This window comes from Stigmatopora nigra, chromosome 5, assembly GCF_051989575.1.
Source record: "Stigmatopora nigra isolate UIUO_SnigA chromosome 5, RoL_Snig_1.1, whole genome shotgun sequence".
Lineage (NCBI taxonomy): Eukaryota > Metazoa > Chordata > Actinopteri > Syngnathiformes > Syngnathidae > Stigmatopora > Stigmatopora nigra.
Window position 1 is genome coordinate 437,600 of NC_135512.1, and position 24,165 is coordinate 461,764.

Below are 24,165 nucleotides of genomic sequence, written 5' to 3' on the forward strand. Positions count from 1 at the left end.
CAAGGGCACCCAAGCTAATATTAGCCCATTTGTCTCAAGGTGGACTTCCAGTGTGACAGATGGCACCAAGCATCCTGGTCACTGCACAATCGCCAAAGAAAAACAAACACTCAACAACGCTTCCATTCACTTCAAATTGATTTAGGAGTGGTTATGATGTCAGACTCGCCGTTCTGGGATCAATTCTCCGATATTTTCTCCAATTAATGTTTTACACTGTCGTCATGTGCAAAAACGAATATTTATTTGTAAATTGGACAGTGACGTGCGTGGCTCTGGCACCAAGTGTTCCTTTAAATGTGACCCAACGGGCAGAAAGGGGGCCAACTTGGCACTGTAATGACTGGCGTGAGCCAGAAGGGGCGCTGAAAGGCAGCCGATACGCTAATTAGCGTTGCCCACAAGGGAAGAAAGGGGCGTTTAGGGAGGGTAGGAGAGGGGGGCATTTCCACTCAAGGCGGCATCGGGGGCCGTCGCGCTTGGCTAATTGACTTCCTCGCCAACGCGAAGGCCGCCCGAAGCCATTTTGGAACAAAGTATAAATACAAAAAAGCGCTGCAAAAAATATGGACGGCTTATGAGGCCTCATTACGAATGAATAAATAAAACACGTATTTAAAGACAAATCTAGAAACAACGAAAAATACGCGTAAACCACTCGAATGTTAGGAACTAAAAGCCAGAGAAAAAAAAGGCAAAAGACACGAAAAAACATCAACAGCGCCGTAAAATGTATAGAAATTACAAAAACAAATCCTGCGACTTGCTCATATGTTTTGTCATTATTTCAGTTTCTTTGACTTTGTTTAACTTTTTTTTTACTTACATTTCTTGTTGAATGATTGCCACTTGTAGTATATTTTACAAGGACACTTGAAGCTTTTAATGTCCAAAAGTTATCAAGCCAAAATGGCCAATTAGATGATATTTTTCTTTCTTTTTTTTTTTGCAAAAGCTGCCGATACGACGACTACGAGACAAGTGTGTCTTTTTCCAAGTTTAAACGGGAGCAAACACGGCGGGACATGTGACTGCTTCCCACTCGCCCCCAACATTTCCGCATACGTCACATCCGGGCGAACTTTGGCTAACTTTGCAAAACAGCCATGTCGGCGCTTCGTTTCTGCGCCAACCTCAGCTGGCTCTTCACCGAGCTGCCGGACTTCCCCCAGCGGATGCGGGCGGCCGCCGCGGCCGGCTTCCGGGCCGTGGAGGCGGCCTGGCCCTACGACGCCGACCCGCTGGAGCTACGGCGTGCCAAAGACGACGCCGGGCTGGAAGTGGTGCTCCTTAACACGCCCCCCGGTCGAAGCCGCCTAGTAATTGCACACGACTGGTGATATTGGCTAGCGTGGTGACGTCACGGCGTTGCGTTCACAGGTGACGTCGCCGCTGGGGAACTTGGATTGGCGGCGCTACCCGGAAGAGAAGAAGACTTTGAAGGAGGACTGCGATTGGCTATTCGATACGCGAGAATACTTGATTGCAAAAGGTGCGTTTGCTGGAAATAAACAATCTGCATTTTCCAACGAGATGAGACATTTTTAACACTGAAATTAAGGAGTTATATTGACGGATGTGAGATTCATGAAAATGATCAATATTACCTCTATTTGCAGAGTATATATTCGAAGATTTTAGCCATGATTGTACTTTAAAAAACATAAAAAAGTGGCGTAATCCTTACAAACCCTCCATTAATCGATATAGTATCATTTAGATGAGACTTTACAGTCAATTTTACCTTTTGGGGGATAACAGAAATGAATGAAAACACTGGTAAAATCTCTTTTTTTTCCTCCCACCAGGATCCACGTAATGGCCGGCCGCGTCCCGGCCGACGGCGCCACGCTGGCCGAGATGGAGGCCGCCTTCGTGCGCAACCTGCGACGCGCCGCCGACCTGCTGGCCGAGGTGAGGCTCCGTCACCCCCGAACCGCCCGGCGACTAAACTCCCCGTCGACGACAGGAAGGAATGAGCGGCCTGATCGAGCCCATCAACACGCGGCTGACCGACCCTCGCTACTTCCTGTCGTCGCCTCACCACGGTAACTCCGAAAGGTCAAAGGTCGTACGAGAGAAAACGGTAGCCTAATCTTTTGTTTTCGTTCCACGTAGCTGCGGACATTTTGAAAAAAGTGGCCAAAGAGAACATCAAACTACAAATGGTTCACTTTTTTTTATACTTTAAGATGTATTAGATTTTTTTTCAAGGTCAAAAAAGGGAAAAATATAGTTTAGCAATATGTTCAATATTATTATTTTCCTTTGCAGGATGTTTTCCACTGGCAAATTATGGACGGAAACTTGACGCAAAATATGCAGCGATATTTGCCGCTATTGGGTGAGGCGCCTTCTCGATAACCTTTGACCTTCGGTGGCAATAAAGGTCAAATCTTGTGGGGTCAGGTCACGTCCAGGTGGCCCAAGTTCCCCGACGGGACGAACCGGACAGCCACGGCGAGATCAACTACCGTTACGTCCTGTCCACTCTGGAGGGTCTGGGTTACCGCGGCTACGTGGGATGCGAGTACAAGCCACGAGGTTAGTGGCGCCCCTTGCTGGAAGTTATCGCTCCCTGCCGCTCATGGCACCCCTTGCTTACTCCTCCAGGAAAGACGGTGGAAGGTTTAGGCTGGCTTGGAGACTACTGGACGACGCCATTGGAATAAAACATGGCTGCAGATGATATTTTCCGTCTGGTTTATTGTCCCTTTTTGGGGGGATTTACGTGCGGGCGGGTGCTTGGATATTTTTAGTCCATAAATATGTTGCTTTTCCTCTCCCAGTCCAAACAGATGGGACATCACTGAATGTCACTGAAAGAGGAGAATTATCTGAAGAATTATTGCAGATGTTTGCAAGGTCCATTGGAGAGCCGTGATGAGGTCAAAGGTCGGGAAATCCATTTGGTGTCAGAAATCCATCTTTCTATTTGCCCATGCTTTGAATTTGACTTCTTAGGCTGAAGATGTTGCCAAAAGATGGCGTTTCCCATCTTTTAGAAGACTTTCTTCGGGCGTTTTTTCACGCTAAAACTCACGGATGGGATTCGGTATCCTCGCTTGATCACAAGGGGCGTGTCCGTGGTCAATGTGACTCGTAATGTCCGTTGGGGGAAAAACAAAAAGAAGTGGGAAGGCACTTTTGGGCAGTGAAATGCTAACCAGCACGGATGGAAATCCGGGCCGGCTGAGTTTCAACGTGATGCCACCGGGGGATTTTCTGGCGAGTAGAAAATCTTGGCCTTGGCTAAGACCACGTCTTTCTTTCCTGGTCCAAAAAAAACACGTTTCCGGGCATAAAAAAAGCAGATCTTGGGGCTCCGGCGAGGTCCCTCGGGTGTTTTAGCGTCGGGAACTTTGGGTTTCTTTTGGCTCACAAGAGTCCACTCCACAAGTTGTAGCAGGCCACGTTGATGACGGACTCCAGGTGGTGGTACATGGAGACCAGCTGGGGTGGCGGGCCGGCGCCATCCGGTGGCAGGGCTTCTCGTAAAACCACCTTCAGACTCTGGAAAGACAAAAGGGTGAGAAAGGACGATAGATTACGAGCGCTCCGGGAGCCGAGGGCTCACCGTTTTGCCGCCTTGGGAGTCCAGGAACACCAAAACCAAGCAGTCGGCGAACTTCTGGTTGAGGACGGCCTGAGACGCAAAAAAAAAGAGTGAGGAGAGGGAGGGAGGGAGAAAGGGGGCGGCGGGGCCACTGCCCAACTCACCAGGTACTGGACGCCGTTTTCCTCAAAATGCCGGCAACTTTGAGGGAAGCGTCCCAGTAGGACTTTGATGAGACTCTGGTACCAGGCTATGCTCATGTTCAGGAAGCAGTCCTAAGAAAAACAAAAATCAGAAATACAATAAAAAAGACACCCACTTTTGCCTTAAATTGGACTTTTGTTAGACAGAAATTGCAATTTTGGAAATAGAGCAATTATCCCACTCATTTGAGTAGCCGCTGCTGCCAACTAGTGGATGGGAGTGGAAATGCAGTAACTCATTGCTTAGTTGGGTGAAATGTTGACTTTTTTTTGCTCAAGTTGAGTTTCTGAATCTTTGTATTTATTTGTTTTTGGGTGAGACGCTACTCACCAACTGGGGGTCCACGTCCCCCACCGAGCGGCTCTGGACGGCGTCCAGCAGCTCCTCCAGCTCGCCGAAAGTCAGCTTGGCCATCTTGAGCTTGTCGGTGGCCACGTGCTCGCCGTGGAACAGCCTCCTCCACAGGTTGTCTCGCCGGCAGTGGCGCGCCGCCTCCTCCACGCCGGCGCCGATCCGCCGGCGGGCCGCGCCCACCTCGCGGCCCAACGGCGGGAAGGACGGGTAGAGAGGCCCGCCGCCGCCGCACGGAGGCCGGAGCTCGCCGCCCGTCACCTCGCCGCCGCCGGGCTGGTCTCCGTCCCCGGGGGGAGTGGCGGCGCCGGCTGCCCGCCGGAGCTTCTCCAGGCGCCGCATGTCGGCCGTCAGGCGGGGGAAGAGCTCGCGCTGGCTGGTGGTGATCACGTAGAAGCGGAGTCTGCGGGACGAGAAATCATCAAAAAATGTCGCTTGACAAAGAATGAGTGGCCCATTTTAGCAAAGACGCTGGAGGTGACTGGGAGCCCGTTTCAAACAAAACGAAAGCATTTGATTGGGTGTGGTTAGCGTGACGTTGCCGTCGGCGACCGGCGTAACTCACCTGAGCAAGTGTCGCTCTCTCTCGGACTGCTCCTCGAAGGGCGCGGCGTCGTGACACACCACCAGCGACACGTCAAAGTCGTCGCGGTGGTGGAGACCTTCCGGGTCCTTGTAGGAACCCGAGCTGGACAAAGAGGACACGAGTTTCGGCGCCGCAATCGTCTCGACACATGGCCAGCAGCGGCGTCCACTCGCCTGTTCCACAGCGCCACCAGCGCGTACTCGTGGAGGTCCGGCGCCGCCTTCTTCCCGTCGGGGGCACCCACCGCCTTGGACAGACGCAGGGGCTTCATCCCGTAGGCGCCGGCGTGGTCCGTCATGTAGTTGTACAGCTGGTGGGCCGTGATCATCCCCGTGGAGGCCGTCCAACACCCTGCGGGCGGACGTACGTTGTTAAGTCGGGCGTCCTCGCCAGACGGACGGACCGACGGCCCACCTCGGAAGACGTGGTTGCGTCCGAACTTGGGCACGTCGGGGTGGCGCGCCACAAAGTCCCGCAGGAAGTGGGCCAGCTGGTAGCCCTGGCGCAGCGTGGCGTGCGAGCCCAGCAGGTACTGGTGCACCACCCGCAGGTGGAAGTCGTAGCTGAACGAGTGCACGTGCATCAGGTCGCGCACTTTGTCGCACTCTTCCGTGAACAGCATGGACAGCTGCGGCGGCGGCCAACAGAAAAAAAAAAAAAAAAAAACAGAAGTCAGTGGGGTCAGGGGTCCGCGGCGTCAAGGCGGTAAAAGCAATGGTGGGGAGGCTGGCATGTAGCTAGCTAGCTAGCTAGGTAGGTAGCAGATCAAGCTGGTGGGGGGGGTCGTTCCATTTGAGGCGGCGTTGGAATTAAAAGAAGAAAAAAATCATGGCGTTGACTTTCTCGGGCCGCAAAACAATGAGGCGGCGGGCCAGATTTGGCCCCCGGGCCGCCACTTTGACACCCGTGGTTTCTAATCCGTTTTGAGTGGATTCTAGTGATTCCAGTCATCTCGAATCACATTGAAAAACTGAACATTTACAAAAAATAAGTAAGATTATTATTCACAGGGTGACCCTAAAAAAATGGCTCCGAAACACAATTTTGTTACAAATAGTGGTTATTATTACAACTGGGCCTCTTGGGTTCTGGTTGGTAGTTTTACCCAGGAATAGTGTCTCAAATACGGGCTTATGGACTATTTGGTGTAAAATAAGATGTCCAGGTCGGTTTACAATGTCGGCTAACTTAAGAAAATGACGTCTATCGTCGTCAAAAAGTTTGAAAAATTGCTAAGAGACGCAAAAGGGGAGTGCTTTGCATTGGGTCCGCCATTGCTCCGCCATTGGTCCACTCACCATTGACCCCCTCAAAGTCAAAGAAAGCGCAGCGGACATGCCAGAGCAGAGGAAAAAAAAGGAGGCAAAAGTCCAAGCCAAGCGGAGATAAGGCCGGCGGGCGAAGGCAAAAGCAGCCGTGAAATGGGGCGGCGCCGCCGGCCGCCTCGCCCTCATTCAAAGTGGGGGAAAATAACAATAACTAACGGCGGCGAGCGGGTGGGCGGGCAGGCCTAAGGGAGATGGGCCGGGCCCCGCCCCTCCCCCGCCGCGAGCACGCCGGACGTACCGCGTGGTCGGGGTCCCCGACGAAGGGCTTACACCGAGCTTTGCTGAGGAGGCCGCCCTGGTGGAGAGACCCGTTAAAACACCCGACCGCCCCAAAAGCGGCACGATGACCACACGCAGGGGGGTGATATGGAGCCAACAGTGAGATGGAAAAGAAGGCCGCTGTCATAGGCCTGCCTACCTACCTGCGAGTTGACCGATTGGCCCATGGGGATGCGCGAACACTCCAGCGCGTACTGCTTGACGCAGAAGTAGCAGCCCTGGAAAGCCAGTTCCATCAGCACGATACCGCCCGGCAGCGCCCTCTGCAGGTAGTACGTGCTGGCGGCGGCGGACACGGCCGTCTGCGGGGAAGGAAACGCGTTAAAGCGAGGGAGTATTTCATTATTTTAAAAAAAAGAAAGAAACGCGTTAAAGCGAGGGAGTATTTCATTATTTAAAAAAAAAAAAAAACTTGTAAACAAGTACATTCCAACAATTACATTTTAGCTAAACGTGCGCTCTACCTTAGGGCTGTCTTCGCTCTTCTGCTTGACGTAAGAGAAGGACATCCTGCCCTCCGACGACATGGAGTTCAACATGGCGGCCCTGGCTCGCGCGATGCTGGTGAAAGAGAGACGGCGGGCGTGGTCAAGTCAGGCCGGTGCTAAGCCCCGCCCCTCCCTTTCCCCACACACCCACCTGCGAGCGGGCGACTGCGGTCGAACCTGCACCGGAATGAAGCCCATGCTCTGCAGGTACTGCAGGTAGTGCTGCAAAAAGGCCGCCGAAATGTCCGCCAACCAGGCGTCTTCCTTGGGACGGACGGCGGACGGCGCCGCCGAGTCGCCGGAGTCGCCGCTGTGGCTGCGGTCGCGTCCGGGCCCCGAGGCCGTCGATTCGTCAGAGCGGTGGCGTTTCTGAAGGGGGGGGGGGGGGGGGGGGGGCGTGGTGAGAACGGATTAGTCCAGAGTTAGTTCCATCAATGGCGGTGGCACCTTGGCGGGAGGCTGGGCGGCCGGCTGGTCCTGGATCTGCTTGCGGAAGAGCGGCTCGAAGAGCAGTGGCGTGGCGCAGTAATGCACCAGGCGGGACGACTGCTTCAGGGTCTCCAGGTCGGACAACTAAAACAATGAGAAGGAAGGAAGGAAGGCAATTGGCCCACGCCCGCTTGGCGTCAGTCAACGCAACCTGAACATTTGAAAAACTTTGAAAAAGCTGTAAAAATGGAATGAAAATGATTGGGGGGACGTACCGCGATGGGCATGTTGGACTGCGCCGAACGTTGTTGCCACGTCACAAACAGGTTCTCGATCTTCATCTGCTTCTCCACTTCTGCACCGGCCAACAAAAAGGCCAATGAGAGCGACGCCCACCCCGAGCGACGCCCACCGCGGGCGACGCCCACCCCGAGCGACGCCCACCGCGAGCGACGCCCACCCCGAGCGACGCCCACCCCGAGCGACGCCCACCCACCTCTTCTCTCGGCCGCCTTGATCTCCAGCAGCCGCCCCCCGTGGCGGGCCACGGCGTCCCCGTCGGCCGGCGCGCCCACGGCGCCCACGGCCACGGCGCCCACGTCCCGGAGCGCCTCGTCGAAGGGCAGCAGCTCGGAGGGGAAGTGAAGCGGCGCCAGGCTGCGGCCCCCCGACGCCAGGCGCCCCTGCTCCTTGCTGGCCGCCGGGGGCGGGACGGCGCTGCGCAATAGCGTGTCGGGTTCCGCCGAGGCGCCCAGGAAGGGGTTGGCGTCCTGGAGGAAAAAAAATGGATATGCTCAATGGTTTGAAGGCAATGGAAAATTGGACCATTACACTCTGAAAACCCTTCATTTAAATAATATGGGTGAGCCTACTTAACAATTTCTCCATGATCTGCTCTTAAAAGTGGAAATATTAAGACGGCCATTTTGGAGAAGCAAATGAAGCACAAAGATGATTATTGAAGCGGCATCTGGCAGTCAAGCACCCCCTCGCGCTCCCCTTGGCCAAGCGCAAAGTACGCCGGCCTTCACCGCCGCGTTACTAACGAGCTCAGTAAGGGGGGGGGTCCTAGTCAGAGTGGCGGAAAATTTGCCCCCGTCGGCCTTCGTCTGTCACGGGCGCCGCGGGAGGCCCCGCCCCCCTCCCGACGGCGGCTCCAGTGAGCTAACGTGCCCCAAAGTTGCTAGCGTGAGAATTCAAAGTCCGAGCCCCGCCCACAATGTTCCTTTACCCCCATGTAGTGTTTGGAGAGCTCCCCCCTTTTTTGGTTCTGTTTTTCTAGTCGAGCAAAGGGGTTTTCCATCCGAGGTGAATGCAAAGGGCGGCCATTTTGTGCCGACAGGCCAGGCCGGGCCCCCGACGCGTCTCTCACCCGCTCGCGGTGCAGCGGCGCGTCGGAGAAGCAGTGGTGGTGGAAGAGGCCCATCTTCTGGCTCAGCAGGCAGTGCAGGACGTGAGCCCGGGCGTTCTGCCAACGGAGGAGGCGCAGCAGCTCGCCGTTCAGCGCCGCACCCGCGTCCGCCGACCAGTTGTAGCTGAATAGCGTCACCTGCGGGGGGGGCGCAAGGCCAGGAGCTCATACATCTGGGGGGTAGTAAATCGAATGCCAGTCTTTTCCGGCAAGCACCTTTTTGTCCAGAACGCGGATGAAGAGGAACCTCTGGCGAGGAGCGGAAGCCCACGGGCCGGCGTTGGGGGAGGAGTCAACGGCGCCCGTCTGCGCCGATGGCGAAGGCGGCGGCGACGGCTCCTCGAAGCGCTGCAGGCCTTTGTGAGCTGGCGGTTAGAGAGCCCACATTCACCTTTTCATTTGACGTATTGCATTTACACAAATTTGACATATCATATTTACATTTTATAAATGGATTATAAGAACTGGATTAAAAACCCTGAATATTACGTTTTTGAAAAATATTTTTAGATTTGACAAAATGATTTCTGAACTCACGTGTGAATCGGCCGAGAGGCGCGGCGCTTTCCTCCTCTGAAGTTTCGGCCAGGGCTGAAGATGCCAAATCACCCGCGTTAAGACGTGGCGGACGTTTAGACAAGAAGGATGGGAGAGCCATCACCTTGCTCGGCGCTACAGCGCCACTGCTGGAAGTTCCTGCCGATGACCACGAAGCTGCGGGAAGCGGCGGGACCGGGCGCCGGGTTCTGCGCGCCGGCCCAGGGGACAAAAATGTCTCCGGACGCGGGACATCTGCCGGGACAAAAGAAACAAACGCTCATTTTGGAACTCGGCGGCGGCGACCCGTGCGTGCCAGATTTGTCGGGCGGGAGGGAGCGCCCACCCGGCGTTGACGAAGACCTTGACGGCGGTGTCGGCGGCCAGCGACGCCACCAGGTGGGCGAGCTCGGCCAGGACGGACGGCAGCAGGAAGTGGGACGCGGCTTCGGCCGAGCACTGCTGGATGGACGGGCAGCCTGGCCAAAAAAGAGACGGCGATGGGCGACGCCCACCATAACAGGTGGGGGGGAGGTTGCGGTGTACCTAGTTGGGCCATGAAAGCCAACCACGGCAGGCAGACGTGGCGGTAGACGGGATGCAGAACGCCCGCGTCGCCCTCCTCCAGCTGCCAGGCCGGCCTCCTGAAACGGAAAGGTCATCATTCTGCATTCGTCTGCATTCTTTCAAAGAAACGATAGAGGGTGCTAAGGAGCTGGTTTTGGAGATGAACCAGCCCACAGGTCACGTGTGCACACACCTGTTAGTCCGCTCCGTCTCGCCCGGCCGCTCTTGCGACCACTGCTGCTTGACGCACTCCGTCTTGTGGCGACGGCGCGCCGCCCGGCCCTCCTCGCCCCGCTCGGGCACGATGTCGTCCGTGGTTTTGGGGGCGCCCGCCTCCGACGGCTCGGCTTTGCTCTGCCGGCGCAAATTTCACCGAGTGATGGCCCCAAGCGGGAGGGAGGGCTTTGCTCGTAGAGACATACCAAAATATCCCAGAAGCTCCGGCGCACCGTGCTCTTTCCCGCGGGCGCGGCCGAGTCCACGCCCTGCGACGAGTGGACGGGCGAAGGGCCGCTTCGGAAAACCCGGGAGCCGCTCCTCTGACGCGGGGCGTCCTTGGCCGCCTCCCTGACCTCCGGCGTACCTGAAAACCAAGAGAGTCCATGAGGACGGGTGAGGACGGGTGAGGAGGGGAGGGCGGGCTTTTAGGCATTTTACCCTGGGCGCCATTGTCCTTGCCGGCGCAGGGCGGGCAGGGCGGGCAGAGCGGGTGCGGGAGCAGCCACAGCTCGGTGAGGGCGTCGCACAGGGCGTGGCGCAGCGCCCCCTGCAGCCTGTCGGCTAGCTGCGCTGGGCTGACGTTGCCTTGCTCCCACACGTCGAAGCGCACTAGCGGCGCCGCCGTTTCTAAAAAGAATCATATCGACGGAGTCACATTAAATGAAAAACTTTCCATCGACGACTTGGACCCCCACGGATGGCTGTCCACACACACCGTGGTTTTGGGAGTCGAGCCGCAGCACGGCGGTCAGGCGCTCAAAGTCCTGAGGGCGCAGTGGGCCGCCGGCGCATTGGTGGCCCTGTCTGTCGCGGGCGTCGGCCCGAAAGGGGCGACCCGACGGATCCAGGAAGGTCAGCGTGATGCAAGCGATTCCTGCCGGGAGCCAGCCAGCCGGCGTCGTGTTATTGGTTGAAGGCGGCCTGTGTTGGTTGGGGTAGAAAAAGAGGGCGGGGCTTACCTTTGCCTCCCGTCCCCTGCCCTCCGGGCTTGTTGTAGAGGTAGATGTCGCCGTCCGCCGCGCCGTCGGAATGAAAGCAGTGCTGCCGTTCAGAAGGGGGGAGGGATGAAGACAATGATAGGGCAGGAAAAAAAAAACATGGACACCTGTGCTATAGTATTTGCCAGATTTCATTTTGTAAATGGTGTACCTTGAAGTGGTGCGCCGTGTTGCTGTCCGTGTACTTGGGAACGTGGAGGAAAATGAGCAGGTTCTGCCGAAGGTAGTGCCAGACGCCCCGCGGGCCGCACCAGGCGGGGAGCCCCAAGGTCACGACCCGGCTGGACGCCGACCCCGACGGCTGGATGAACTGAAATGGGGGGTCAGAAGGAGGCCAAAGGGGGCGGAGCCGACCCACCCGCGGGCAGGACTAGGGCTCACCTCCACGTCGGCCGGCGTCAACTTGCAGTTCCTGACCAGCATGACGGTGATCATGTCCAGGGTGGTTTCGTCCAGACGCTTGCGCAGGACCTTGACCAGCTGCTCCGTGATCTCGGGGCCCGCCGGCTCCACGCCGTGAACCAGTAGAAGGATGTGCTTGTCTGCCTGGCCTACCGCACGGGAGCCCTCCAAAGAGGACCTGGAAGAACCCTGACAAGAAGAACAAAAAACCCTTTGGTGACCAAGATTGGGGTGCAACAAAAAACAACACCACGACTAAAAATATTTCACCAAAAATAAGAGAGTCACTTTTCACAATTTAGATTCTTAAACCTCTTTTGATTGAAAAATAATCAACGACGATGAAAAGATGCTTTCAAAAAGACGGACGGCGCATTTACCGCCAGCTCCTCGGAAAAGAGTGGCTCCTGACTCCTGGCCAGGCCCAGCGAGCGCGTGGCCGGGAAGCCGCCGCCGCCGCCGCCTCCGTCGCCGCCGACGTCCGAGTATTTGCCCGAGAGAGACGTCTCGTAGAGCCTGAGAAAGGGCGGGGCCGTGAAAAAAGACATTTGTTTGGAAGCGGAAGAACGCCGGCCAACCTGAGGTAGAAGACGGATTTGCTGGTGCGCTCCTGGTAGACAAACATGTTCTTTCTGTTGACTACGCAGAAGGAGTTCAGGACGGAGCGTAAGGCCTGGATGGCTGGAAAAAAAAAGGGGGGAAGAGTTTTCAGTCAAATGGTCACATTTCTATCCGAATGCTTCCAAACTAAATGGCTGAATTTGGTGTTGCCGGGTAAGACTAGTTTCAAGTATTTAGTTTTTCCAATAGGCAGGTTGCAAAGGTAGGATTGGTGGTGATTTGGACCTCTGGACACGCCCATGTTGGCTCCCATCTTGAGCCTGGGGTGGATGTGGATGACGGTGCTGCAGACCACCTCGCAGGCAAAGTGGCCCGGGATCAGGTGCATGCTGGCGGCCAGGTAATCCCGAGACGGGTAGTTCTCCTCGCCGTGGTCATCTGCGGAAAAACAAAACAAAACACAATGAGCGAGGTCCGTCCGTCCATCCGTTTATCGTTGACGGATTGATTTGACCGTCTGCGGTGTTACGCCGCCGCTGCCCGTACGCCGCCGACTCTCCCTTCCAGATGTCCTCCTCGCTCTCGGCCACCAGCAGGGAGTTGCACGAGTGGCTGTCGTGGAGGTCTTGTAGTAGCATGTGCTAACAAAAACAACAAAAACAACAAAAAAACAGCTGGGTCAATTAGCCAACATCTAAGATACCGAATGCCTTCAAATTTGGATGTTTTTAATATTTATATATATTTTTTTCATAGTTTTGCCACTTCTACTCAAGTACAACTTCAATAAATCTTACTTTGTTCACTCTTACTGCCAATAATGAATGGGTTTTTTTTTTAGGCCAGTTATCCAAAAACTTTGGATATGCTACATGCCAATCTTGTCGATTGTTTGAACGTATTACGTTTGTTTTTAGAAAAAAGTTATTTCATAAAAATGCCATTTTCCCCCCATTCATTTTGCACAATTTGGCTAGTTTGGTCTTATACTGGGGGGAGGAGCACCTGGTTGACTCTGCGACACAGCTCTCCAATTTTCCTGACCAGCGTCTGATGCAGCTCTAGACATTCGGGCAGCTTCTGCCGCTCCTCCCCGTCACCCGGCTCCGATTCCTCGGCGGGGGAGGCTCCGGGGCGCCGGAGCTCCCAGCGGGAATGCGAGTAGACCTTGACTCGGTCCTGGAGGATCTGGGCCAAGAGCCAGAAGTCTGGCATGGGCGGGCTACGGCCGTCCCGCTCGTCCGGGACCACGGGGCTCTCGCAGTCCGACTCGCTGCCGTCGCCGTCGTATCCTGGTGGGGGGGAGGGGTGAGGGGTGTGAGTTTAGCCGGCCGGTTGTTCGGAGGCCGTGTTGGAGGCCGGTTGTTGGGAGCTCACCTCGCGTGTCGGAATCCAAACTTCCTTGGCTGGAGACAAAGCTCTGCACTCGACTGGGTCGCAGCTTGCCCGCCGTGCCTGAAAGCACCACATTGGACAAAAAGAATGCAGTTGGGGCGCTCTTTTCTAGACCTTTTTTTTTTGGAATCACAAACCTTTAAAAATCAAATCGTTCTTTCTGAAAATCCCCCAAAAAATGACTCACTGTGAGACGAAGCGGACGGCACCGACTCGGCCAGGCTGACGCAAGACGAGCTGTCGGGCGGCGAGGCCACGTGGCCCGGGAGCGGGAGCTCCGCCGCCGAGGCGTCGTCGAAGGCTCCGTCGGCTCCCCCGGCTCCCTCGTCTTCCCGTGGGTCGGCGCTTTCCGACACGCCGTGGGGAAGGCGCGCCCCGCCGCGCCGGTGCAGCCGGCTCAGCGAGACGTAGAAGAAGCCGTCCCGCTCGGCGTTGAGAACGTAGCCGGGCAGCGGCGTGCGACGGAACTCCTAAATGGGACAGGGTGGGAGTCAGGGCCGCCGGGATGATTTTGCCGGGCGACTCGCCTCCTTGAACTTGTCCAACGACTGCTCGGGCCTGAAGACAAACTGCAGCGGGACGTCCTGGCCGCGGCAGTGCGGGCGTCCGGCCGAGCGCACCACGTGCTGCGCCACCGTCAGGAGCGCGGGGAGCCCCACCGAAGGCCCCACCGAAGGCCCCACCGAAGGCCCCACGGAAGGCCCCACGGAAGGCCCCACGGAAGGCCCCCGACGCAACGCCGACACGATCTCGTCCTCCAGGAGCCAGCGGATCTGAAAGAGGGGGAGGAGATGGCGGACATTTTGGAACAGGGAGATTTTGATGTCAGATTTTTTTTTCTTTGATGGCACTTTTCCGTGGTTTTCAAGAATTTACACTGAGGGGGGCAAGATTGTAAGCTTCAAGTCAGACTACTGAAATGTGACTTACTTCGTCCACTGTGGCCAGGACGGCCATCTTGTGAAGGAGCGGCAGCTTGGACAGAGGTTGGCCGCCGACCCTGAAGGCCCACAAAAAGCAGCACCCCGTCAGCTCGAATCCCAACCGGGCCGCAGGGGATGGGGTCTGGACTCACGCGTGGGGGCGGTCCCCCCCTTCCGGTCCCTCCAAGGCGGCCGACAGCTCCTCGTCCGAGCGATACGACGACGGCTGTGCCGGCGAGCGGTTGAGGGAGGCGCTGCTCTCCGACGCGTAGCGGTCGTGGTGGAAGTCGGCGGCCGCTTCCGTCTCCGGGGGGAGCGTCAGCACCAAGACGTCCAGCGTGACCGACAGATCGTTGGGGTCCGGGCGCTCCGAAGCCCCGCTCTCCTCCAAGCAGGAGACCAGCTGACCTAATAATATGAATATTAATAATCAGACATAAGCTTTGGCATCAACATTGACTCAACCAATTGTCATCATACCCAGAAAGTGCTAATGACGAAATAGCTAGTGCTTCTTTCTCCATAAAGTGCATTTTTTCAGCAAAATAATAATTTGGGGCGAGTGTGACGTGACTGACCAAGACAGGTGGGCAAGGTGCGGACGGGCGTGGATCCGTGGCAGCTCTTCCCGCTCAGCGAGCAGGTGACGTGCAGGAAGAGGGGCGGCAGGTCCATGGGCGCCGCCGGGGCCTCCAACAGGGAGTCGCCTTCGTCCAGGATGCTGAAGGAGTCCCGGTCCGAGTCGGAGCGCGAGCCGCGCCCCTCGTTGCGCCCCTCGCTGCGCCCGCTCTCGCCGCTCACCCGCTCCTCGTATTCCACCAGCAGGTCGGTGTCGCTCTCCGTGGCGACGCAGCCGTCGGACGAGGCGTCTGCCGTGGGAAGAAGCCGTCAGACATGAGGTTCCACGGCGGCGACGACGACGGCCTTACCGTCCTCGGCGGTTGGCTCGGCCTCCCACGGCGTCGGGTGCTCGCCGGGCCTGGCCTCCGTCTCGCCCGGTTCCGAATCCTCCTGCGGAAGGCCGACAAAGAGGGAGGCTTGAAACGGGTGTTTAGCCACCCTGGTCTGACCTCCTCGCTCTAGACTTCTTACCTCGGTCTTGGAAGAGGGCGGGCAGTAGAAGAAGTAGTGCGGATTGGACGGCACGGGCTTGAAATACCGCGAGACGATCCCCGTGAACTTTTCCTGCGGAGGCCCAAGCGTCGAGACACAACGCCGAGGAACGGACGTGGCGGACGGGGGGCGCCACCTTCACCTGGATTATTTCCCGCACTTGGGGTCCCACGTCGCAGGCGGGATGAGTTGGGAGCCAGTCCGGGGGGGACGGCGAGGGCGGGGATTCCTCTCGTCCGGCGTCTCCCCGCTCAAAACTAGAATCCGTGCGGAACATCTCAAGACCACGTAGACGACTACTATATGGATGGGGCTTACATTTGTGGAAATGTGCCATTTCTACGGGGGTTCTCTTACCTGGACAAGGTGGCCACGGACTCAGCCCGCTCCTCCTCGGGGTCACCCAGGGTGAAGGTGGGGGCGGAGCTCCCGACGAGGTCGCCGCCGTCCCCGGAGGTCCGAAGGTGGCCGCACAGAGTCTTGAGGAATGCGGTGATGTCGATCTCCTGCAGGGACTCCTCGCAGTAGTCGGTGGCCATCAGGACGTCGTGGGAGTCCACGGCCAGCGACTGCTGGAGACTCCCGTAGACGGCTGGGGAAAATGGGAGGGCCGGGTCAAGGCGGCCCAAAAAGCACGCTTTGCGAGGCTTTACCTCTGGCAAAGCTCTGCTGGTAGTGCTCCTGCAACAAGGCGCAGTAGTGGGCCAGCTCCTTGTGTTTGTGAGGCTGCGCCAGGAGCTCCGTCCAAGGGGACGACGACGGGACGCCCACGCACTCGTGAGACGGCGATCTGTTGGCAAAGGGGGCGTGGCCGTTTACATCACAGCTGTCACTTTTTTTTTTTAAACCTCTATGATTTGGATTATTTATTATTTCCCCATTTTTTCCAATGAATCATCTCTTTTGACATACCTGAAGAAGATGTCCTTGGGTTGTCGATTGGCGGTGGCGGCGCTGGCGGCGTGGACTAGCTGCTCCTTCAGCTGCTCCAGGCAGCAGTTGTACACGTAGACGGGACACGTGAGGTGCGTGACGGCGTTCTGCGGGGAGAGGCGGCGACCCAGGAGGTCCCCGGCGCCGTGCGCGTCCGACCGCCGCACCTCCGCCTTTTCGCCCAAATCTGCGAGGCCACAATTTGCATTTAAAAATTAAATCAATCGATAAAAATCGGTGTGACCTGGACAGTTGTTGATAGAAACAGATTGATTTTTTTTTTCTTTTTAGCTGACCTGAATCGGGCGTGCCGGGCCGCGTGCTCTCCCAGCCGTCCGACGTGGGGGCGTCGGGAGGTCCGCCGGCCGATCCGGACGGCGTCAAAGTGTCGTCCTCCTGCGTGCCGACCCGGCTCAGAGGCTCCGCCTCCGAGCTCATCAGCATCTGGATGTCTGCCCACCCGGTCAAAAAAAGACGCGGGTCATACGCACGCAAACTTGCAAGGTCTTCTACCAAAAATGCGGCGGCACCTGCGAAGGTGGCGGGCAGGAAGGTGAGCAGGATCTGCTGGGAGCCCGCTCGCTTGGCGTAACAGCGCCACCGTGGACACGGGGCGCTCTGCACCTCCGGCCAGGCCCAGGGCCAAGGCTCGTCCGACGCCGCCTCGGCCAAACTCTGAGCACGGTCAAAAATGGAGCCGTCCAAACAAACGGGGGGACAAAATGACATCGTCGGCACAAGCACAAGGAATTGTTGGGTTTTGCTAGCGTTCTTTAGATTCTTTGTTTTCCGACATAGCTCCAGATATAGTTTCCAGCCGGATCTCAGTGGCGACAATACTCTCCTCTTTTGACGGTGAACATTTCTAAGAGTTACCTGCAAAGTGCCGGTGGATTCGGTCATCTCGTTACCGCCGGCGGTCGATTGAAAGGAGGACGTGGCTTCCGCGCCATCCGCTCTAAACTCTTCCACTAGGGGGCAAGAAAAAAGGGAAAAAAAAGAAGAACTAAAAAAGTGAAGAACGTTAGGAAGGAGAAAGACGGGATTGGCCCTCCTCACCTTTGACGACGGGCGGAGGAGGGAAGGGATCGGGGTGGCCATCGCGCCGGCGCCCTAGGACGTGGCGAGCAAAAGCGGCGTGGTCCTGGCCCGCCACGGGGATCTGGCGGTCGCTCAGCTCTTGCTCCAGGCTGCCGTGAAAGAGGCCCAGGAGGAGCTCGTTGGGGAGGGACGGGTCCCCCGGGTGCGGGCCCCCCGGGTGCTCCGCCTCTGGAAGTAAGAAAGAATCTTTTAAATCATAACAAAAATGAAATATTCATATTATTAGTATATTTTATATATATGTAGAAGAATGGAGAATAGGAGAATGGGCGGGCGGGTACCTGTGCTGAAGGTGAGGAAGAACAGCTCCACCTGCTGGCATTTGGGCAGAAGCTGGATGAGATCAAACTGGAAAGGCACCATGTGAATGTTCTCCTCCGAGGCAGAAGAAGCGTCTCCTGAAAACACCAGCGATAAGAACCGAACCAAGGCCAAGATATTTTAGATGTGTTATGTTTATTATTGATTATTATTATTATTATTGTTGTTATTACCCGTGACGTGTCGGTGCTCGAGGGGAACGTGGCACGCTTGCTCCTTGTTTTGACACAGCTGAATCAGGTATTCAAAGGTCATCATGGTGGACACGCAGGTTAAATCCCTGGGGAAGATCTGTGTGGGATAGACAGCACCTTTCAGTACCATTGACGTTCGTGGACGTCCAATCAGTTTGGATATTACAAAAGGGGTTAAACGTCTACCAACGTCAATGACAAAAGAACAATCTATAGTCAAAATTCAAGTACACGCTTTGTTGACTAGGACTCTAAATATTTGTCCTGTCCCAAGATGGCCGACAAACCAAAACACGAGCTTTACATGACAAGGAACTCACGGCCCAAGGCACTTCCTGGTAGCCCAGCCCCCGCAGGTGTCGCCGTGGCTCCGATTGGTCGGCCACCACGCCGCTCTGAGGCTCCACCCAGCACTCGGTCACCAGTTGGAGTTCCGCCTCGGCGTCGGCCGCCTCCACGTCGGCGTCGTTGTCGTCGTCCGTGGAGAAGCTGTCGGGTCGCTCCGACGGGTTGAGCTCGAGAAAGGGAGGCTCCGGCCGGGGGGTGCGGTGGGGTTTTCGGGGGGTGGGTGGCTATTATACCTGTCCTTGGTGGAGGTTGCGTGAGGCGGGAAGAGAATGTACTGCACCAGGCACGAGTGGTTCTCTCGCTCCCAGTCCGGCGACGATCCCTGTTATTTGGACGTTAGCGCATTTTTAGCCTTTCCAAACGTGGCCAAACTTTAAAAGCAGCCTATTGGGTGACTTTTGATTTTTTTTTTTTACCTTCATGGGAAGCTCGACGACCATGTTGACGATGCCCTCTCCGCTGGCGGCGAAATGAAAACCCTCCGACAAGCGGATCCTTCAAAGAAAACAAAAGTCTGCATTTGCTGGACTTCTAATAATTTAAAAAAGTTGATCAGATTTTCAGTTTTCTATAGAATTTAAAATAATGCCAAAATAAAACATTCTCAAAAAATATTGATCGTGTTTTTAATTTTGAATACAAATGTAAAATATAAAACAGAATATTTACTATTACTCTGCCTTTATTGACTGTCAAGTCAACTATGCAGGCAGAAGATACGTCTGAACCCCCTCCAGACCAACAGGGGGCACCAAACTTTTTTTGACATTGAAAAATGCACTTTTAACCAAGTGGTGCTCATTTGCGGTGATAAGTGTGGCGTGTCTACTCACTCGGCCAGCACGGCCAGGATGATGGCCACGGCCTGCGTGCCCACGGTGGGCCCGCCTCCGCTCTGCGGCGCCCAGATCCAGCGGCGGTGCAGGAAATAGCGAGACAGCGAAGCCAGCGTGGACGAGGCGGCGCGATTGGCTGCCACGTTGAGGGGTGCCCCGCCCCCGGAGGGCCGCGAGGACGCCGGGCTCCCGACGCCGACAGCGAAGGGGCTCCTGAAGTCCAGGGGCAGCTTGTCGTACCTTCGGCACCGGCAAAAAAAATCAGCGGCGGCCCGTGGCCCCGCCTTTCTTCCCCCGCCCCGAGCGCCGACCCGACCTGATGAGTAGCTTCTCCAGGGGCTTGTTGAGGACCACCACGCACGGGCGGTCCGACAACGCCGGCTTGGGGGCGGAGAGGGCGGGGGATTTGGACGGCGAGGGCAGAGTGGGCGCCGGCGCGCCCGCCGAGGACTTCCTCTTGGTTTTGGGCGTGGCCTCTTTGCTCTGAACGCGGTGCGGGAAACGCAGCTGGAGGATTCGCTGGCGGAGCTCGTCCACGATCTGAGGAATAGGCGGGTGGAACGGTGGTTGAGTGGGCCGTCGGTACCCGGGGAGAGATTCTTACCTGGTTTCGGACGTGAGCCGGCGTCCCGATGGGGAAGCCCAGCCGCAGGACCATGCAGGGGGCCTTGGAGATGAGGCGGACCAGGTAGAAGGAGGTGGGGGGCTGCTCCAAAGAACTGGGGGGGGGGGGACAATGTGTTACCTTCGGTCGCAGACCCAACCAAAATGAATCTTATAATCCATCAAATCCAAATGCCCACCTGTATATGAGTTTGACATAAGAGTATCCCTCCACCAGCACAAAGCTGCTCCAGTCCCTCAGCAGCGAGGTCAGCGCCGAGTGCGAGATGCGACACTGGACCGTGCTGTAGCGTCCGTTGTTGCCCGCCGCGTGGACGTGCTTCGGCACCGGCCTGCCCACGGAAAAACAGACGTCCGATCACCGATACCCTCGTATGCTATCATTTTCTTCTGTTCCGTTCTGGTTATCCACACATAGTTGCGCCGGGGTGCCGGAGCCTCTCCCGGGCAACTACGGGCCATACCCCGAACGGGTTGCCGGTCAATTGGGGGATAGAAGAATATCAAGCTGTCACAAAGATGCGTGCAGCTAACTTGGGGCGTAAAATGAGCCTAGCGTGGCCACCAATTCTGGGACACGGGAGGAAAGCGGCGTACTGGCAGAGAACCCACGCGGGGATCGAACCCTCGAACTCGGTGGGAACGGGCGTGCCGACTCACGTACACGTCGTGTTCCAGGATGACGGCGATGCGGTGCATGTGCAGCCAGCGCTGCCAAAAGTTGGCGTCCATGGAGAGGATGGGCTTCCAATACGAGGCAAACTGAGACTGCGACAAGTCCTTGGAGGCGCCGTGCTGCAGCGATAGGACCTGCAAAAAGGGAACGTGCCGTCGGCACCGGGGTAGCGTCGGGAGGGGGGCGTTTGGCCGAGACTCACCGGGGTGCTGGATCCGGGCGGGATGTAAAAGAGCGGCACTCCGTTCTTGGTACTCTCCGGGATGTTGTAGTTCTCCGGGAGCGAGTTGAAGGACTGGAGGTGGACCAGCATCTGGTCCGTCTGGTTGATGCTGGAAAAGTCAAAGGGGAAGTGATCAAGGTCGGTGGGATCGGTGGGATCGGTGGCCAACCGCCGCCATGCTAACCTCTGCAGCGTGTTCCAGAATCGGCGGATGACAGAGGTGCGGTAGGGGCTGGTGATGGGCTTCCTCTGCGTGCAGCTAATGTCGTGCAGGATGTCGTAGCTGCCCTCCATGGTCACCTCCACCCGGGTCAGGCGCTTGCCCGGGTCCAGGGGCCACGGGGCCGACGCCACGTACTCGATGTGCATGTTGTGCTTCCACAGGAGCACCAGCTTTACCTCCAGCTGGCTGCCACCTGAAAGAGGGCAAATCCACCAGTCGTCAATGGCCGAGAAAGGCTCCAAATCCGAGGCAAGAAGACGCCGTGACGTTAATTCATGCGGCCCGAGAAGCAACCTTTGGTGAGGGCCATCTCCCGGATGGTGTATCCCTCCCTGAGACGAACGGAGACCACGCTGACCAAGTGAGCGTGCACGTCCTTCTCGGCGTGCTTCTTCCTGCGCACGGCCAGCGCCGGGTTACTGCTCGCCGACACCAGGTGCTCGTTGAACAGTTTGTGCTGGGACGCTGCAAAAACACAAGAGGGCGCCGTGAGTATCCGCCACATCAATGGCTCGGTGAGTATCCACTGCATCCGCCATATCCATAGGGCGTTACACAGAACAGACCGCCTGAGATGCCCGAGTCGATGGCCTCGGGGGTCTTGAGGAAGGAGTAGGTGAGGAAGGCCTGGTGGTAGGCGTTCATGTCCCGGTTGTCCGCTTGGCCGGCGGGACAGCTGGCCAGGTAGGAGCCAAAGGTGGCCACCGAGATGAACTTCATCAGCTCCACGTTGGGGATGTAGCCGAAGCTGCAGTCGTACGAGTAAGGACCGCCCACCTAAAAGGGGGAGGGTTGTCGGGAGGGGGGAGGAGAAATATCAAGTGTGATTGGAGATATCTTTAGGTAGTAGCTACTTTTGTATTCATTGTATTGGAGGTTGCTTTTCCATTTATATTACTACAAAATATATATTTCAACGAAAATGTAACTATTTTCATTTTTGATTTGAAAATGACAAATGAAATGAGCGGACATATTTCAAAACCAAAAACAAAGGAGTGTGTCACCTGCACAAAGGAGCAGGTAATGGTGGCGCTCCTCAGCTGGTTGAGGAGCGTTTCGCACACTACCACATCCGGGACGCTCATCACGCCGTCGGTCACGATGATGATACCTGGGAGGGAGGGCGTCATGGCGGCGGCGTCATGGCGGCGGCGTCATGGCGGCGGCGTCATGGCGGCGCCGGCGAGCTCCAGTCGTCCCAAATCCGCCGCTTTGACCTACCGGCGCTGGAGTTGGGAGGCAGCAGCTGCAGGGCCAGGATGCCCTGACGCACCATGCTGACCAGTCCCACGTCGGGGGACACCACCGAGATGTTCCGTCTCTTGGCGGCGGGCTGCTCCTCTACGCCGTTGCCGTGGAGAGCGCACTCGGCCGAGGAGCTCTGGACATCAGACCACAATCACTTCCTGCTCAGGACCAGATTTGATTTGGAACTCACACTTTGATGGCGCTGATTGAGAACATCGGCAATACTGCTCTCCACCGCCTTGAGCTGCTGGTAGATGTGGTGGAGGAAGTGGCCCAGATCCATCCGGTCCAGCTGACAACCCTGCACCAAGACCTGCATGGACCCAACCGCCCCGGTTTAGCCACGCCTCCATCCGCTCGGCGTTGGAACCCCAAATGGACGAAACCTGATGCGACGTGAGGCCCAAAATGGAGGAGTAGACCAAGATGGTGACAAAGATCTTGGGCGTGAAGAGCCTCTCCGTTCCGGGGACTTTAAAGGGTTGCGCCAGCCCGGCCAGACATCTTGACAAGGCGTGGAAAACCTCGTCGAAGATCATCTCCCCCGTGCTGTCGTCCTGATGGGCACAGTTAGCATGCTCCGCCCCCCTCCAGAAAAACAATAACAAAGTGGAGGATGTGCTCACCACGATCCCCGTGGAAGGGCTGAGGTCCAACTCGATGATGAAGCGATAGCGCCGCGCCAGGAAGGTGGCGCGGGTGGACGGCATCAGCGCGGCGGGCCGGGCGGCGCCGTCCGGAGGCCGTCCTTTCGCCAGAACGCTCAGCAAGTCCAGCTCGTTGGCCGAGTTGAGCTGGAAACGCGGCGGGGAAGGAGTCGAGAGGTCAGCGTGGCTAGGGGGCGCGGATGACGACGGGAAAGCACGAGAGACTCGCCAGCTCGGTCGGCGACGCCGGGCGGATGACTTGTTTGAGTTTGCCGAGGAACCAGGCCAGACGCACGTTCCTGGAGATGCGGTACTCCTCCTTCATCAGAAGGTAGATGTGCTGGGCCTCTTCCACCTGGACAAAGAAGGTCATTAATAGCTTAGCAAATGCTAATCAAATGAGGATAATGCTAATAGAGCATGGGGTCAAAAGTGATCATTTCCCAGTTATGGAAAAAAATACTTTCACGGGAATGTTGTTGTTATTTTTTTTTAACTTAACACTTTACCGAGATATTTGATTAGAACTCCAAATGGGTTTACCCAGATTGAGTTAAGAATATTTGATTACTTTGCCAATATTTACTCAATCGTATTGCTGCTGTCAAACTCACTTCTATACCGCAACTTACTATTATTCCTGGTTAAATGGTATTTACATTTAAAAAATCGTCTTGGTGGAGCTTACAGGGCTAAAAAAAAAGCCCTTTACTGTTTTGTTCTTCCTTTAAGAGGAAAATACATTAAAACAACATCAAGTAGCACAACAAACATGACTAGAACTAAGAACAGCACAGGGGTCAACATATATTCGCGCCAATTTTTAACTGGACCATACTAATTACATTTGAATGAGGGGGACAACATCAAGTTCAAGTAGCACAACAAACATGACTAGAACTAAGAACAGCACAACGTCGTCGTATTTTCGCGCAAATTTTTAACTGGACTATACTAATTGCATTTAAATGAGGGGGACAACATCAAGTAGCACAAGAAAAAATGACTAAAACTAACAGTACAGCGGTCCACCCTAGTTGCCGGGCTAAAGTATAGTTATGTCGTTCAAACAATTGTTTAAGTTGAAGGTGTCACAAAGCGGGGAGTTAATTGAGTTTAGATAGACACGATAACCAACAATTGCTCGTGTTTGGCTCGTCGCGAATGGGAAGACCAAAACACTGCGCCTTTTCCCCCGCGTCCTGAGCTTTTATTACGGTGTACTGACCTCATTGTCCTGTCTTTCTGCCATGCCGTTCGTCGCATAAGGACTGCGTGGGTGTTGCCGGTCCTTAAAAGAGCAAATTGGAACTTGTTTTGGGGGACAAACTTGCTCCTTGCTTGTCGTGGAGGAGAGGCAGGTCCTTGGACGTGTCTTCTTTGCAGTCAATAATAGAACGGGTGAACTCACGGTCGCCACCGTGTGGTTTGGCGTGGCAGC

At 56.2% G+C, this 24,165-nt stretch overlaps 2 protein-coding genes across 2 annotated transcripts; one reads left to right on the plus strand and one right to left on the minus strand.

Moving 5' to 3' along the window:
- Nucleotides 1-1,041: 1,041 nt before the first annotated feature.
- Nucleotides 1,042-2,691, plus strand: hyi (hydroxypyruvate isomerase). The gene is made up of 8 exons (XM_077716228.1): nucleotides 1,042-1,305; nucleotides 1,381-1,492; nucleotides 1,809-1,914; nucleotides 1,970-2,048; nucleotides 2,119-2,168; nucleotides 2,275-2,344; nucleotides 2,410-2,544; nucleotides 2,614-2,691. The coding sequence occupies exons 1-8, from the start codon at nucleotides 1,107-1,109 to the stop codon at nucleotides 2,670-2,672; spliced, it is 810 nt and encodes a 269-aa protein (XP_077572354.1). The 5' UTR covers nucleotides 1,042-1,106; the 3' UTR covers nucleotides 2,673-2,691.
- On the minus strand, nucleotides 1,796-24,141 carry szt2 (SZT2 subunit of KICSTOR complex). Its single transcript, XM_077716226.1, has 68 exons — nucleotides 23,953-24,141; nucleotides 22,954-23,079; nucleotides 22,704-22,871; nucleotides 22,464-22,634; nucleotides 22,268-22,390; nucleotides 22,051-22,210; nucleotides 21,834-21,940; nucleotides 21,393-21,603; nucleotides 21,121-21,291; nucleotides 20,788-21,019; nucleotides 20,583-20,712; nucleotides 20,369-20,514; nucleotides 19,884-20,036; nucleotides 19,685-19,799; nucleotides 19,397-19,620; nucleotides 19,078-19,320; nucleotides 18,661-18,739; nucleotides 18,478-18,566; nucleotides 18,217-18,385; nucleotides 17,876-17,993; nucleotides 17,663-17,779; nucleotides 17,340-17,549; nucleotides 17,157-17,251; nucleotides 16,811-16,955; nucleotides 16,577-16,732; nucleotides 16,260-16,467; nucleotides 16,001-16,137; nucleotides 15,705-15,939; nucleotides 15,490-15,604; nucleotides 15,327-15,419; nucleotides 15,164-15,245; nucleotides 14,813-15,103; nucleotides 14,387-14,642; nucleotides 14,242-14,311; nucleotides 13,839-14,084; nucleotides 13,499-13,781; nucleotides 13,294-13,371; nucleotides 12,922-13,208; nucleotides 12,431-12,557; nucleotides 12,202-12,354; nucleotides 11,934-12,036; nucleotides 11,736-11,871; nucleotides 11,335-11,544; nucleotides 11,105-11,263; nucleotides 10,915-10,996; nucleotides 10,671-10,829; nucleotides 10,394-10,582; nucleotides 10,159-10,319; nucleotides 9,930-10,090; nucleotides 9,716-9,813; nucleotides 9,516-9,648; nucleotides 9,294-9,424; nucleotides 9,170-9,223; nucleotides 8,849-8,997; nucleotides 8,594-8,770; nucleotides 7,718-7,991; nucleotides 7,497-7,576; nucleotides 7,240-7,365; nucleotides 6,944-7,161; nucleotides 6,769-6,865; nucleotides 6,448-6,606; nucleotides 5,112-5,325; nucleotides 4,871-5,048; nucleotides 4,677-4,799; nucleotides 4,091-4,514; nucleotides 3,721-3,831; nucleotides 3,578-3,646; nucleotides 1,796-3,513 (listed from the first exon to the last, which is right to left on the minus strand). The coding sequence occupies exons 1-68, from the start codon at nucleotides 23,974-23,976 to the stop codon at nucleotides 3,379-3,381; spliced, it is 10,653 nt and encodes a 3,550-aa protein (XP_077572352.1). The 5' UTR covers nucleotides 23,977-24,141; the 3' UTR covers nucleotides 1,796-3,378.
- Nucleotides 24,142-24,165: the final 24 nt, after the last annotated feature.

What these genes read in the sequence shown, in the direction of transcription:
- szt2 (XM_077716226.1), bottom strand. Translation starts at nt 23,976, where the DNA reads ATGGCAGAAAGACAGGACAATGAG. An exon ending in TTTGGATTCCGACACGCGAG is followed by an intron (nt 13,209 to 13,293) that starts GTGAGCTCCCAA and finishes CCCCCCCACCAG; the next exon opens with GATACGACGGCGACGGCAGC. An exon ending in CGCCGCTGCACCGCGAGCGG is followed by an intron (nt 7,992 to 8,593) that starts GTGAGAGACGCG and finishes TTTTTCCTCCAG; the next exon opens with GACGCCAACCCCTTCCTGGG.
- hyi (XM_077716228.1), top strand. Translation starts at nt 1,107, where the DNA reads ATGTCGGCGCTTCGTTTCTGCGCCAACCTCAGCTGGCTCTTCACCGAG. An exon ending in GCTCCTTAACACGCCCCCCG is followed by an intron (nt 1,306 to 1,380) that starts GTCGAAGCCGCC and finishes TTGCGTTCACAG; the next exon opens with GTGACGTCGCCGCTGGGGAA. An exon ending in AGAATACTTGATTGCAAAAG is followed by an intron (nt 1,493 to 1,808) that starts GTGCGTTTGCTG and finishes TCCTCCCACCAG; the next exon opens with GATCCACGTAATGGCCGGCC.